We start from the raw sequence: 14,856 nt of genomic DNA, 5'->3' as shown, positions 1-14,856 counted from the left end.
TGACATATGATTTATATATAATGGAATATTTAATTAAGGTCGTGCGAATGACAGGTATGTCTGAAGATCGAAGATTTTAGTCCCGCGAGTTAAGTACACGTTGCATGATGGCATTCTCCGTATTTATTATTACGAAATAACGAGGCATTATCACTTTGACGTCGATCGTTCGTGCAAAAGCGGGCAGCTCGTATGTCGAATATTTCGCGGTCCGACCATACCCTCCTGCAGCCTCGCGCACTCGAGCATCCACGCTGTTACGCTCGCAACTCGCTCGGCTGGTATACGAGGTCCTATACCTACATTTCAATTGTGTACAGATTCCAATGGACAAGTTAGCGGATTATTGACCGTTCGAGTGCCCGCAGCGCGACCGCACTGCTTACTTTTTCGTGTTGAAAGACTTCGGCAAGCGTGCTGATAATACGCTCAGGTTCTACCGCGATTCTCAGAATCTGATTAGGCATTATCAATCGAAGTGTTTTCTTTTAATTTATTTTTAAAAAAATTAAAAAAGTATGGTAAGTTTTATTTTTACTTATAATATCTACGTTTTTCGACGTGTAAGAGAGGCGCGAACGCGCCGCATTTTTCGTATTATGATCACCTACGACATTCGAACGGTTAAGTTCGAAGAGATGTGTGAACTATTCGAATACGAATCGAATCGAATCGGGTGAGTTTTATCATACATATTGTCAATTTTATAAAATCATATATTATAACGTTTACGGCTTAGAGCTTGAATACCCTTAAAGGAAGGTTGTAGACCAGCACTAACCGCTCACCGCTGAGCGGCTAGAAGTAGTCAAAAAGTTTATTTCCAATTTTTGACATGTCTTTTGATTCTATCAAATTGTAAGTAAAAGTTTGAATATGTATAAAAAATAGTAGGCTATGAGTATTGATAATAAATAAACTATTATTTTATTTTAATTTCTATGAATGTAATTGGATAATATTATTGGATGCTAGATTAGAGTATTTTAATAATTTATCTATGATTTTTTGCCTAATTGTTTTAGTTACTGTGACATTAAATAAAATATACTTTATTAGTTTCATATTAAATATTTAAATATGTTTTTTGCTTTAAAAAGAATTTATGTAATCAATATTATTTTTCCACTTTAAAATATCCTCTTATTATTTACGTGTAAAATTTAATCTAATAATAAATTATGTTGTTAATTAAAAATTATATTTCAACGATTTAATTGAAATTCGAAAGAAGAAATGAAATTCGATTCGATTCGATATCAAAACCCTTGATTCGCACATCTCTACGGTTAAGATATATATAAGAGAATGCTTGGTTACCTGGCACATTCGGATAACACGTAACTTTCGTAGCCTTCTCTATTTCAGAAGATAGACTTTCGTCATTGGCATCTTTCACTCCGCAGAATTTCCTACCGATCGTTACATTGTAATCCGCGCGATCTTTGCCTGTCAAGGCGTTGCCTTTTGGACTAGTCGAAGATTCATCCCTCTTTTCTTCATAATTAGTAGCTTCCTTTTCGAGTGAACTATTATCTATCAGCTCCGACAAATCGGCTACAAGAGGAAATTGAACAGGAGGAATTTAAATGGGTAAAGTACGCTCAACGAGCGCGAGCTACGTAATAACGTAACAGTTGGCCCTGATGGAAATATTTTACTGAAAATATAATAATAAAATTTTACTGAAACGTATTTGAAATTCTCTCTCTCTCTCAACCCCATTTCATTATTATTCCATTGAAATTTCAGTAAAAATTCAGTTTTTAGTTCAATTTAGTAAAATAATATTTCAAAAAATTTTGTATTACTTTTTAATAGTATATAATTCAACTTTCCTTATATTTTACAGTATTACATTACATTTCATAAGGAAAATTATGATTTATTTTGAAATATATTCAGTAATTTTTCAACAACTTTCATTTCCCTTTTCGTTGATTTCATAGTACTTTCAGCGAAAAATATTTCCATCAGAGGAGAGTAACGCACTCTTTGACAGATCGACCTCGTCCTTGGATATCAATTCCGAATTAATGTCCACGTCGGTGTCTTGGCTGTTTATAGAGCAGGTACGATCGACGGAGCTCTCATCCTTACACGCGGTACGCTCCGTTGTATTTTGATCAACCGTGTCTTTCTCGTTGCCGTCGCACGCGAGTCCCGCTAAATACCTATTCATTTTGGACAACGTGTTATTCGGACAATCGCAATCAATATAATAGCAAAAACTGGAGAAAGAGTTGAGGCATCGCTATATGCCGAGCTTTACTCGTATATCTCCATAAACAAGGTGAGAGGGATCATCGCGGATCCGCCGTCCGGCTCGTGACTGAATAATTGGCAGACCGTGATCATCGTCTCGGTGAGACTGGCGCCGAGCAGGCCCACCGCTATAGCGAGGAACTTCTTCACCTGGCAGGTGCGACGAAATCTTCCAATCGCGAGGATCGTGTCGAGGTCCCTACGGTCCAGGCAGAGGCAGTCCCAGCGACGCGAGATCGTTTCGACCGGCAGCGTCTTGTTGTAATCTGGAAAGGATTATCATCATACTAGATTATCATGCAGAAACGCAGCAAACACCAACCAACAGTGACATTATATCAATATTATAATTTCCTACTCAACTGTTGTGCAACATGTGTTATATTATACATATATTTCACAAAGTGGAAAATTATAATACCTTGGTGGAAAAATATCTCAGAATTTTTCATGTTATTAATCAGAATTTCTATAAAAATTTTCAGACTTTGCTCAGAATTTTTCAGATTTTTTAATATGAATTAGAACATTTTTCGAAAGAACTCAGACAAAATTAATAAGAATAAAATACTTCAGATTTCTCCGCTAACGTTCTTTGTGAAAAAAATAATAAATATGAGAAAATCTGTGTAATTAAGAAATTTTCATACATATGGCAACTGAAATATTCCGAAAAGCCTCATCCAATTATTTCTGAAAGCATCTCAGAGAGAGAAATTATATATATTTTTAAGAATTTTTCAAGTCTTAATTCTTACAAAATTTCTGAGAAAATATGAGAAATTTTTTTCTTCAGGGTATTGACGTAATATCACTGTTAATTGGTGCTTGTTGAAAAGATACCCCGGTCGAAGCCTTGTCTTCTCGGTGGCCACTCGCGTACTTCCAAACTGCCGCAGCAGTACCCTGAGGAAGCCCACAGTCAAACCGGAGGCCGTGCTCGACGACGGGTACTCGAGCCGCGGCTTGACCGGCGGCTCTTCGCCGTCGGCCAGCGCGCGGAAGTACGAGCCGGACCACTTGAGCAGGTCGTAAGGCTGCGTGCGGATGGCGGCCTTGCAGAACTGCTTCAGGATCATCGGCAGCCTGGCCGGTACCGCGATCTCTCGCCCGAGCGACGGCTGTTCGACGAACGACATCCTCGGCAATACAAAGGCGTCGTCCACGGTCCACGGCGGGTCGGTCGGCTCGGCCGATTGTTGTGTTCCCGCGGTGCCTTCCGTCGTCCGGGAAACGGAAACCTTCGTCGGCGACGGCAGTTTCGCGCGCGAGCACGCGAAGTATTCTAAGCGGGGTGATTTTATTTTAATTATATAGGAATAACCAACTCGGAGAATGAGGAATTTCAAATTTCTTAATTGTTTTAAATTATAGAAATTATTAAGGTGCTTTTGTTGGAATTTATGTTGACTTTGGTCGAGATAAAAAATGATTATACTTGTGTTAACGACCGAGACGGGTTTAGTTCTCTTTTATATATAAGAAAAAATGATAGAGATTTTTGATAAGATCCTGCAATATTTTTTTTTACAGACATACAAGTCGATGTATCTGCAAGATATACATATACAACCGTATTATTATATTTTTTTAAATACGATCATAGAATTTTTTCACGTAAATCGAAATTGTAGTCAATCATATGAAGAAAAAAATTTGTTTAATGATTTGAATACATTGACTTAATGACAAGAAAAAGAATGAGGAATGATTCAATGATTCGAATATGTTGATTTAATAATGAAAAAAAGAAATATGAGCAGTTTTGTAAAATAATTTCACAATTGCACCCTCCCTCTTAATCAGCGATTAAAACTTAACAAACGACACTATCCCAGTAATAAACAAACTGCCTGCAATATAATTACTACAGGCTGATAGCAAATATTTGTTCAGATATCGCAAGACAGATCCGGTATCATCTCTGTCTGCATTAAACTCGTGTCTTGTGCTGGAAGAGTGTGCCCGTCGTAATCTGACAGCAGACTGTCGGCAAAAATTGAACAGAATTTATCATTTCATAAACATAATTATTTCTACATAGCCAAATCTGTCAAGAATAGATTTTGAAAATATCCGCAAATGTTGTCGATAGAATGCTAGCAGAAATAAACAGATTTCGCTAAAAGAATATAATGGCAGCTTGATCGTAGAAAGTGAACAAAATCTACCATTTAAATTTTTAATGCTGTATTTCATTTAAATGTTTAAATAATGAACAGATTTTGCTCGGTTTCTGCCAACAATCTGCTGTCAGATTATATCGGCAGGCTCTACATATCGGCCAAACACGAATTTAATGATTAGAATGTTTCCTATTTATTATACCTAATGTTAAAAAATTAAAAATAGTTTTTGTAAAAAAAATAGTCAACGTTACTATGGTTCAGTGAGTACAATATACCTGAAGCACCTAAATCTAACCATCTCCCGACGCCGTTAATCCTAAACCTAAATTAATTTGACTATATTTAGGACTAGATATGGAAGGACTATGTTTAACTGGAACAAGGAAACTGTTTATTCATTCAATTTGCAATTACGGAAATGCTGTAGTGGCAGTATGGCGGTCATAATTACTGTCACTACAGCATCCCCTTAATGTATATTGAATTGCTGCTCAAAGCGGTGGTGAAGTTCAAATAAGTAGATCAAGCAGCATTGTGATTGAGCACAATCAAGATCAAATACAATTGAGATCAATGCACAATTGCTCGATGTCAACAGTAGAATTGTGATCGATTTTCTCTCTCACAATATCTCTGTCCAATTGTGATCGATACATAATCGGTTCAACCAATATTGAAATCAATCGCAACGGTGACAAGATCGTATGTACTGGAGTGTTAAGGCTGATCAACTTTTTTAAATTGAAATTCAAGGTGTCAATCTGTGCTCTTATTTAAAAATCCAAACTGACACGTTTATTTACTGTTTATTTGGCGGAATAAGTGTTTCGAAGGTTTCTGGATCTCATTGATTAATCGAACTCTTCGAAACATTCGAAGCGCTAAATAGCTCGAATTCGAATAAGCAAACAGTTTCCTAATTCACAGCAATAATTGTTGAGCAAGTATGTTGGTTATGGTCCAAGTACAGAACCAAACCAGGCAAGATCGGCGAGATCACTTAATCAAGCGCAACAATTAATGAATGGTAACTCGTAGTCATTAATATTATAGAGGAACATTCATTATATGGAAGTAGGTAAAGATAAAGTGCTTTCCTGACCAGTATCAGACAAGGAGATCTTCAGAACCAATTATATTCACAGCCCGATCGTGTATTCAAGACCTTCCGGATGTCTGTGCAGTCTTAAGACTCCATGGACGTAGCCCCCCCCCCCCCTTGCAAATGAAATGACCCTTACAGCATTTCGAGCTATAAGAACGATCTTAAGTACATACAAGATCGAATTATGAACACTGCCTAAGATTCGAAGTATCCATCTATGTCCTATCCTTATATAAGAATCATAATAAAAACAATCGCTATCGAGAACGATGCATTATGAATTTTTCCGAAATAGAGCTAATAGTGAAATTAAACTTAATAATAAATTTTAATTAACATTGAAGAATTTAAGTTATGCAATTATTTTGCAAGATTTTTACAAGATTATTAAAAATTCTAATATACCTAAGTGTAATGTAATTGTTGTAATTAACTTAACAATCGCAAAGATAAAAGGCGATAGACACCAAGTGGCCGATAATTGAACTAAAGTGCGTGATCCTTATGAACTTTATACAGTTTATACCAAAATCTGATATTGCAATTACAGAAGAACTGATCTGGTATCATATCTGTGTCCGTATTAAACCCGTGTTTTACCGACAAAACCTGCCGGTATATAATCTGATAGCAATTAAATTGTCGGCAGAAACCAAATAAATCTTGTCATTTCTTAAACATTTAAATAAAATACACCATTTAAATGGTTACGAAACTTCAGTTTCTATTCAGTTTCTACAACCAATCTGTCAATATTTTTTATTAATTTATTAAGATTTTGTTATATTTCTACTAACATTCTATCGATAAAATTTGTAGCAGACACTTTTAAAATACCGAGTAAATTACATTTTCTTCGCCAATCAAATAATAACAAGTAGAAATATTAATCGACTCTATTGGCCATTATAACTTGTAAAATACATTGACTTTGGCTATCCGGATATGAAATCTCTTCATGACAAAAAATCTCTCGAAATCTCTATCTATTTTGACGCTTCAATTATATTATACAATTCGATTCGATTAAATTAATACGCGTCAACCTGATATGTAAAGAACCGATGAATTTCAGTCTTATTAGTGGATTTACGTTTTGTGTAGGTACTTTTTACTTGAAGAGAGAGAGAGAGAGAGAGAGAGGGAGAGACAGGCAGATAGATATATAGATAGATAGATAAAGATAGATAGAGAACAAGAGATGAAATATTTATATATTCATAAAATTAGTTAATCACATCCTGTATATATTAATATTCTCCTGTACATATATAATATTATAATAATTTTAATCTTAATTTTCTCTCACATACCTTCTCTTTTTTGCTCTTTCTTTCACTTTCTTTTTTTTTCTTTCTCTTCTTTATCTCTTTTTCAATCGAATATTACTATATTTTTTGTTTATTATTAATTTAAAAAACATATTTCAAGAAAAAGATAATTATTCAAATATTATCTTAATACATATGTGTATTACATAATTGAAAATTACATATGTGTATAAATTAAATAAATTTTGTACGTAATTTTCAAATACTTTAAATCGTATAATCATTTGTGAAATCATGTTATAAGTTGAATAATAAGTTGGTTATTACATTTTTATTCATTATTACGTACAAAACTTATTTGACTTACATATAAACAAATACAACATAAAAGATATTGTATTTTTATATTAGTACTATTACAATTACTATGCTCCATAGGAACATACTCAATGTGGGAAGATTTTTTAAAAAGTAACGGTATTCACATAAAGATAGTTTTCTGAAACTTTTATTCTCTACGTATAATTGAGGGAAAGATTGGACTCCTGCTACAATTTGAAAGAGCAACATTAAGTACATAATTCCATGATTAATGAATTGTAAATATGCTTTATTACTGTCCCTCGAACTCCCTGTCCGTTCGATTGCTTAAGGTAGTTCTCCGGTCCTTATACTAGAGAAAATCGATTTTCTCTAGATTTTTTTAAAACTGTGAATATACATTAATTTAGGTGTGCTTTATGCGATGGTATAAATTTCAATACCCCTTGCGGTATTAAAAATCAAAATACTAAGTTTCAAAGTTTCAAAGTTTTAACTTTTAACATGTAATTTCTATTCCGAGCTATTGTAAAAGAGACATTATAATGAATTGTGAAAAAAGTTTTCTCCAAATGTTTTTGAAAAATTAGTCTATGATGCTCCATAAAAATAGAAATAATATGCAATTAAGTGTCAATACCTTTGCGGTACTCGTTTTCGAGAAATACTTGTGTAAAGATTTGATGAATTTTTCGCTCGGTTCAGAGTGACAGAAGAGGAAAGGCGTCAATTACTTGGCAACGCCGCATGAGTTCTCACGCGTGAAGTTAACTTCTTAATTTTTAGTTGTTATATCTAATATTTTGTATATAAACAATTAATTAACTTTAGCAAAATAAATTTTTCTTTTTAAACATGAAATACAAGTTGAGCACTACTGGAGCCGGAGAACTACCTTAATCCGAGTTTTCGATTCTCTTGCTCGCAATTTCAACCAGAAGCCATTGTCCGGCATCATGACAGCTGATTTTGCCAACACCATAGGAATTCTGGTTTTAACATCGGGTTCAAGATCGCAACGTGAAAGTAGATAGACCAGCATAACTTTTGCTTCCATTAATGCGAATCTATTACCAATGCACATTCTTGGTCCGATACCAAATGGGATAAAGACCGAATTATCCACATCACCCTTAAGAAATCTTTCTGGATCGAATTTTTCTGGCTGCGGATAATACTTTGGATCGCGATGCAGAGAGAAAACGGGGACCCATATGTTGTCTCCAGGCTTCATCGTAATCGGTTCTCCATCTGAAGTCGCTGCTGGCAATTTGGTCTCCTTGACACATTTTCTGTCCAAGAAAGATGCTGGCGTATATAATCTGAGAGTTTCGTTTACCACGGCGTCTAAGTACTTCATGTGACTGATGGCCTCATAGGTAGGTTTGCCGTTGGTCTGTCTGAGAACATCATCAATTTCCTCTCTTAACTTGCTTTGAATATCGGGATTCACAGCGAGTACGTGCGTCATAAAACTCATGGCTGTTGATGTAGTATCGAATCCAGCGAGAAAGAAAACGAATGCCTGAGCGGTCATTTCGTCAATGTCGAACTCAGGTCCGCTATCTTTGTTTCTAGTCTCCATCATTAACTGAATCATGTCCGGACGAACAATTCCCTGCTCATCCCTGACCTTCACTGTGTTGGAAACGATATCTTTGAAAAATTTCTCTATCTCTGGGCCAAACATTTTGAGATTGAGGAGTCTTGCCAGTAGCGAGAAGTTTCTATGCAGGAAGAACTTGCAGACCAGCCACTTGTCAAAAGTCAGTGCTTTCTTGGCAAGCAAGAAGAACTCGTTGTTCGGATGCTTAAAAGAATCCACGCTGATGCCGAAGGCACACGTGGCCACTGTGTCGGTGGCGTATCTGCCCAGTATGTCTTTCATATCATACGTCTTGCCGGTTTTTCCGGATTGCGTTGTCACAAAATCGACGAAGTTCTCGGCGCACTGACTTATAAGTTCGAACATCATCTTCATCTTGCTGGATGTAAAACTAGGACTAAGAAGCTTTCGCATCTCGCGCCAGTGATCCCCTTTCAGGTCAGACAGATTTTTACTGGCCATTGGATCAAGATTTTTGTTCACAAAGCTATTACGATCACAGAAGTTGTCGAATTTTTTTATGGTAATCGTAGAAATCAGTTCTGGATCACGGATAACGAAGACCGGTGTTGCAAAATCGAAGATGCCGAAGTATTTTGCGTTCGGAAAGAGATTGTATATTTTTTGTAGAAGCTCTATATGGGATGTACGTTGAAAAACAAATGGTGCCATGTTCCCCAATATTGGAATCGGTTTTACATGCGGAATCTTCAGTCGCTCGAAGTAAGATAGCTTTCTTAGAACAAAATAATATAAGCAAATACTCGCTGTCAGAATAGTCAAAAGCAAAGTAGATGGCTCCATTGTGACAAAAATCTCCAGATTAGTTGCACAATAAGAAGACGTTTTTGATGATTAAGTTTTGGTTTTCGACAGTTTTCGTTTTGGATCGATGAAACGGTTTCTACACTTGATCGTTAATGTTGATGACACGAGAAGAAGAAGCACAAGTTATATTATCGTACTATAGCTTTCTTAATTGTAGTTAGAAATTCTGTCTAATTGGAAATAGTTAACTTGATAGATCTGGCGAAGAGATGCACGCACGTACTACGCATGAGATTTTATGACTGACTCTCACACGTACGCCACAATGAATTATATAACATTGATAACACTCTAAGTGTGCAGATATGAAAGATGTAAAGTCACATTGACTATATCCTTGAAATAACGCCGCAACCGTATTTTCGCAAACGTATTTTTATCATGTGAAGCTTGCACAATATGTCGTTTTTTAGAATAAACTGGGTTAAAGGCTTTTTATTTTAGCAATAATGTCATTATTGTTTAACAGTTTTGAATAAGACAATAGAGAGATACGATTCTTTTTCTAATAACTACCCAGATAACATGCATGTTGCATAAGACGTCGTAAAGACATTTTTAAGACAACTAAGATATCTTAAGATATCTTTAAGATATCTTTACGACGTCTTATGCAACATGCATGTTATCTGGGTCGTAATTGTAATCGCGTATTTTTACTCGATTCAATATATTGAATATAGGATAAACGATAAAAGCTCTATATGAGTTTATTTTTATTTCTCTTTTATTTTTGTTCTTTATATCTTCTTTATAACTTTATATTTTGTAGGTATATTTTTTATTTTATCGTGACTCATAAACAAAAGGACAGTAATTTAGCAAATACAAATAAGATTATTAGCAGTTGTTGTTATGTTTATTACAAATTATAAATTGATTTCTTTATTTTCAACCACACAATTTCTTATAATAACGTCCCTTAAAATTAATATATTAAATATATAGTCACATCGAAGAGATGTTATATATTGACAGTTAGTCGATTAAGTTGCTTATTTGTTATTCTATATACTGGCGAAGAAAATTCATTATTCTGTTTAAATATACAGATCTAAAAATATAGCCAAAATACAGCAATAATATAAATCAATGTTTCTTTTTATAATATGGCATTATTATAGGTATATAAACATACAAGTCTTTTTTTTTATAGTTATAGAATTCTATTTTTGTATCAGTTTTTATTGATAGCAATTGTGTTAAATATATATTTAAAAAATATACTTTTTTTTCTCATAAATAATTTATATAATTTACCATTATTGCCAATTTATTACAAGTATATATAAATGAATATTTGAGAATACAAATAAAGTTGTTCAAATTGATCATGTATTTGTCACTTTAACAAATATTACACTTAACATAGCGTTAATTTGTCGACTCGACCCGACTCGGGTCAGATCCGAATTTCGGTTTGAAACTCGATGACTAAACTATCATGGCAGCAAGCGTTTCTTGACCTTCATCAAAGATTTTAACATTATCGTAGCATATTATCATATTTTATTATCATTTTTCAGAACTTTTAATCTGACCCAAGTTGACCCGAGTCGGGTCGAGTCAACAAATCGAAAACGCTACAAATTAAAAATAATCGTGCATCGGAGTTTAGCGCTTTATCTTTTTTGTCAACCACTATTATGCAACAACATTCATTCAAGCTTTTTATTGTTGAATTTATTAAAAGAAGCATATGCTTTTTACATTAAAAAACACATAGCATTGTTAATAACATAATGACATTTCTCGAGATGTGTGAAAGCTCCGCTTTTCTCGCTGATAGCTATTCTAAAACGTTTCATCGGTTAACTCTTTTCACATCTTTTTCGAGAATTAGTATCGCGAATATTATCAATCGATTTGTTCCCTTGGCCAGTTTTTTATCGCGGTTTATCTTATTAATTTCATCATTGGCTTATCTTAAAGCTTATCTTCTTATCGTGCATTGTACATTTTTGCAGAAAACTTTATAGAATTTTCCAATACTTGAACGATTAAGAAACATAATAAATAAATTTATTAACTTTTTTGGTCATGTTTGCTTACATACGATAAAACTTGATAAATTGCAAACTGAATCGCAAATTAACAATTACAAATATGATTTAATTTATCGTCATCTATCAGTATATGAGCAACAGCTAGGTCTAGTAAAATTCGTGTTAGTATAAGTATTTTAGACGATTGCATATAATCTCGCATTATTAAAATTTTTGGATTATATTATTAATAATGTTATTTTTTACGTGTATTTTGAATAGAATTTTAAATTTGTATTGTATTACATTATATTGTAAACAACATATATCTAATTTTATACTTTTATATTGTAATACGCACTATTTATTTGTATGAAACGTTAGAATTAAAGGTAGAATTCGAAAATTTATTGACGTGAAAAAATTGTATAAATAGTAATAAAATAAAATTAAGAAAATAAGATACATATTGTATCGCATAATATTACATAATGCTACATAGTATTGCATAATATTGCATAACATCTGTCATATTGTATTATCGCATGCTTGCATTATCAGTTATCACATGCTATTCCTATTATACATGCTTCTCTTTTATATATCTCAAAATTATGTGCAAAATAATAAATAATAAAAACAATTAAAATATCTATGCAATAAAAAGACAATCGCTGATAAATACTGTATTCGTACTTTAACGAGAGTGTAATTGTTTACAAAAATTTATTTTATTTGGCAAAAAAAAACAATTTTTAAATAATTAATTTTATCGCTATTTTAATGATAAGTAATCATTCTACTGTCCAGCATGTACAGAAGTATATTAATAATCGTGATAAGCTCAATTTTGATTAGAAATCAAATATATATACATATAACGAAAGAGAGAGGCCACAGAGCCGCAACAAGATGTTCGCGTTAAATTATTTAAATATTATCTTATTAATACATATGCGTATATTACATAAGTATATAGAAGTGTATTACATAATTAAAAAATACATATATGTATAAGTCAAATAAGTTTTGTACATAATTTTCAAATACTTTAATATAACCATTTATGAAGTCATATAACAAGTAACGGTATTTAAGAAACAATTTTCTGAAATTTCTATTTTTTTATACATAATATATAATTGAGGAAGAGATTGGAATTTAGCTACAAATTAGAAAGAGCAACTTTAAGTATATAATTTTATGCTTGGTGAATTGTAAATATGCTTCATCACTGTCCCTCAACTCCGTGTCCGTTCGACAAGCCTTGTGTAACAGAAATTTTCGATTCTCTTGCTCGCAATTTCAACCAGAAGCCCTTGTCCGGTAGCATGGCTAATGATTTCTTTGTCAACACGATGGGATTTGCAGTTTTAACATCGGGCTCGAGATCGCAGCGGCAAAGCAGGTGGACCAGCATAATTTTTGCTTCCATTAGGGCGAATCTATTACCAATGCAGATTCTAGGCCCGATACCAAATGGTATGTAGACCGAATTATCCACATCACCGTTGAGGAATCTTTCTGGATCGAACTTGTCTGGCTGCGGATAGTACTTTGGATCGCGATGCAGAGAGAAAGATGGAAACCATATGCTGTCTCCAGGCTTTATAGTAATCGGTTCGCCATCTGAAGTCGCTGGTGGCAATTTGGTCTCTTTGACACATTTTCTGTCTATGAAAGATGCTGGCGAATATAATCTGAGAGTTTCGTTTATCACGGCGTCTAAGTACTTCATGTGATTGATGGCCTCATAGGTAGGTTTACCGTTGGTCTGTCTGAGAACGTCATCAATTTCCTCTCTTAATTTGCTCTGAATATCAGGATTGACAGCGAGTTGGTGCGTTATAAAACACATGGTTAACGAAGTAGTGTCGAATCCGGCGAGAAAGAAAACAAACGCCTGGGCGGTCATTTCGTCAATTTCGAACGCAGGTCCGCTATTTTTGTTTCTAGTCTCCATCATCAACTGAATCATGTCTGGACGAACAATTCCCTTCTCATCCCTGACATTTACTGTGTTGGAAACGATATCTTTGAAAAAATTCTCTATCTCTGGGCCAAACATTTTGAGATTGAGGAGTCTTGCAAGTAGCGGGAAGTTTCTATGCATGAAGGACTTGAAGGCCAGCCAGTTGTCAATAGTCATTGCCTTCTTGGCAAGCAAGAAGAACTCGTTGTTCGGATGCTTAAAAGAATCCACGCTGATGCCGAAGGCACATGTGGCCACTGTGTCGGTGGCGTATCTGCCCAGTATGTCTTTCATATCATACGTTTTGCCGGTTTTTCCGGATTGCGTTGTCACAAAATCGACGAAGTTCTCGGCGCACTGACTTATGAGTCCGAACATCGTCTTCATCTTACTGGATGTGAAACTAGGGCTAAGAAGTTTTCGCATCTCGCGCCAGTGATCTCCTTTCAGGTCAAACAGATTTCTACCGGCTATCGGATCAAGAATTTTGTTCACGAAGTGATTGTGATCACAGAAGTTGTCGAACTTTTTGATGGCAATCGTGGAAATCAACTCTGGATCACGGATAACGAAGGTCGGTGTTATAAAATCGTAGAGACCGAAGTATTTTGCGTCCGAGAAGAGATTGTAGAATCTTTGTATATGCTCCATATGGGATGTGCGTTGAAAAATAAAAGGTGCCATGTTGCCCAATAATGGAACCGGTTTCACATGCGGGATCTTCAGTCGCTCGAAGTAAGATAGCTTTCTTAGAACAAAATAATATAAGCAAATACTCGCTGTCAGAATAGTCAGAAGCAAAGTAGATGACTCCATCGCGACGGGATCAATCTCCAGATTCGTTGTACAAGAAGAAGACGTCTCTGATTAAATTCTGGTTGTCGGCAGTTTCTGTTTCGGATTGATGAAACGATATCCACACTTGATCGTTAAAGTAATCTCAATGACGCGAGGAGAAACAGCGTTAATTACATTATTATAATAACTTTGGTTAATTGTCGTTTAATTAAATTATTAGACACGGTTAACTCGGTAGATCTGGCATTGAGATGCACACATTATCAGCGTGATTATATGACTGGCTACTACACGTACCCCACGGTGAACTTATATAAATTGTAAGTGATCAGATATAAATGTCGTAAAGTGATTTGTCACTATAGCTATCTTCTTGAAATTTGAAATGACGGCGCACTTCTTCGCAAACGTTCTTATCTATATGCGGAGCTCGTCGCTCTTTTAAATTGACAGTCAATTGCATGAACGCAAGGGGTATTCCGGTTATCACTACCTCGCGAGGAGCTCCGCTACTTAGCATACATAAAAATTATATATGAAATAGGGGTAGAAAAGACTAAAAAATATAATTCACAT

At 34.6% G+C, this 14,856-nt stretch overlaps 2 protein-coding genes across 2 annotated transcripts; both read right to left on the bottom strand.

Moving 5' to 3' along the window:
- Positions 1-92: 92 nt before the first annotated feature.
- On the bottom strand, positions 93-6,646 carry LOC112458112. Its single transcript, XM_025021549.1, has 5 exons — positions 3,149-6,646; positions 2,273-2,531; positions 1,993-2,174; positions 1,321-1,557; positions 93-299 (listed from the first exon to the last, which is right to left on the bottom strand). The coding sequence occupies exons 1-5, from the start codon at positions 3,402-3,404 to the stop codon at positions 151-153; spliced, it is 1,083 nt and encodes a 360-aa protein (XP_024877317.1). The 5' UTR covers positions 3,405-6,646; the 3' UTR covers positions 93-150.
- Positions 6,647-7,519: 873 nt separating this feature from the next.
- LOC112458115 lies at positions 7,520-14,581 on the bottom strand. The gene is made up of 2 exons (XM_025021552.1): positions 12,744-14,581; positions 7,520-9,551 (listed from the first exon to the last, which is right to left on the bottom strand). The coding sequence occupies exons 1-2, from the start codon at positions 14,296-14,298 to the stop codon at positions 7,966-7,968; spliced, it is 3,141 nt and encodes a 1,046-aa protein (XP_024877320.1). The 5' UTR covers positions 14,299-14,581; the 3' UTR covers positions 7,520-7,965.
- Positions 14,582-14,856: the final 275 nt, after the last annotated feature.

The sequence above is a fragment of the Temnothorax curvispinosus genome, unplaced genomic scaffold (assembly GCF_003070985.1).
Source record: "Temnothorax curvispinosus isolate PA1 unplaced genomic scaffold, ASM307098v1 QBEX01008703.1, whole genome shotgun sequence".
Lineage (NCBI taxonomy): Eukaryota > Metazoa > Arthropoda > Insecta > Hymenoptera > Formicidae > Temnothorax > Temnothorax curvispinosus.
The sequence above is the reverse complement of the archived record's forward strand: the minus strand, read 5'-3'. Positions and strand labels throughout refer to the sequence as shown.

Bases quoted from the DNA above. Each gene is read 5' to 3' on its own strand.
- LOC112458112 (XM_025021549.1), bottom strand. From the start codon at position 3,404: ATGTCGTTCGTCGAACAGCCGTCGCTCGGGCGAGAGATCGCGGTACCG. The intron at 2,175-2,272 runs GTAAAGCTCGGC...CAAAATGAATAG, and splicing joins TTGTTTATGGAGATATACGA to GTATTTAGCGGGACTCGCGT. The intron at 1,558-1,992 runs GTGCGTTACTCT...TTCCTCTTGTAG, and splicing joins CGAGGTCGATCTGTCAAAGA to CCGATTTGTCGGAGCTGATA.
- LOC112458115 (XM_025021552.1), bottom strand. From the start codon at position 14,298: ATGGAGTCATCTACTTTGCTTCTGACTATTCTGACAGCGAGTATTTGC. The intron at 9,552-12,743 runs GATGAAGCATAT...CCAAAACTTAAT, and splicing joins ACACGGAGTTGAGGGACAGT to CATCAAAAACGTCTTCTTAT.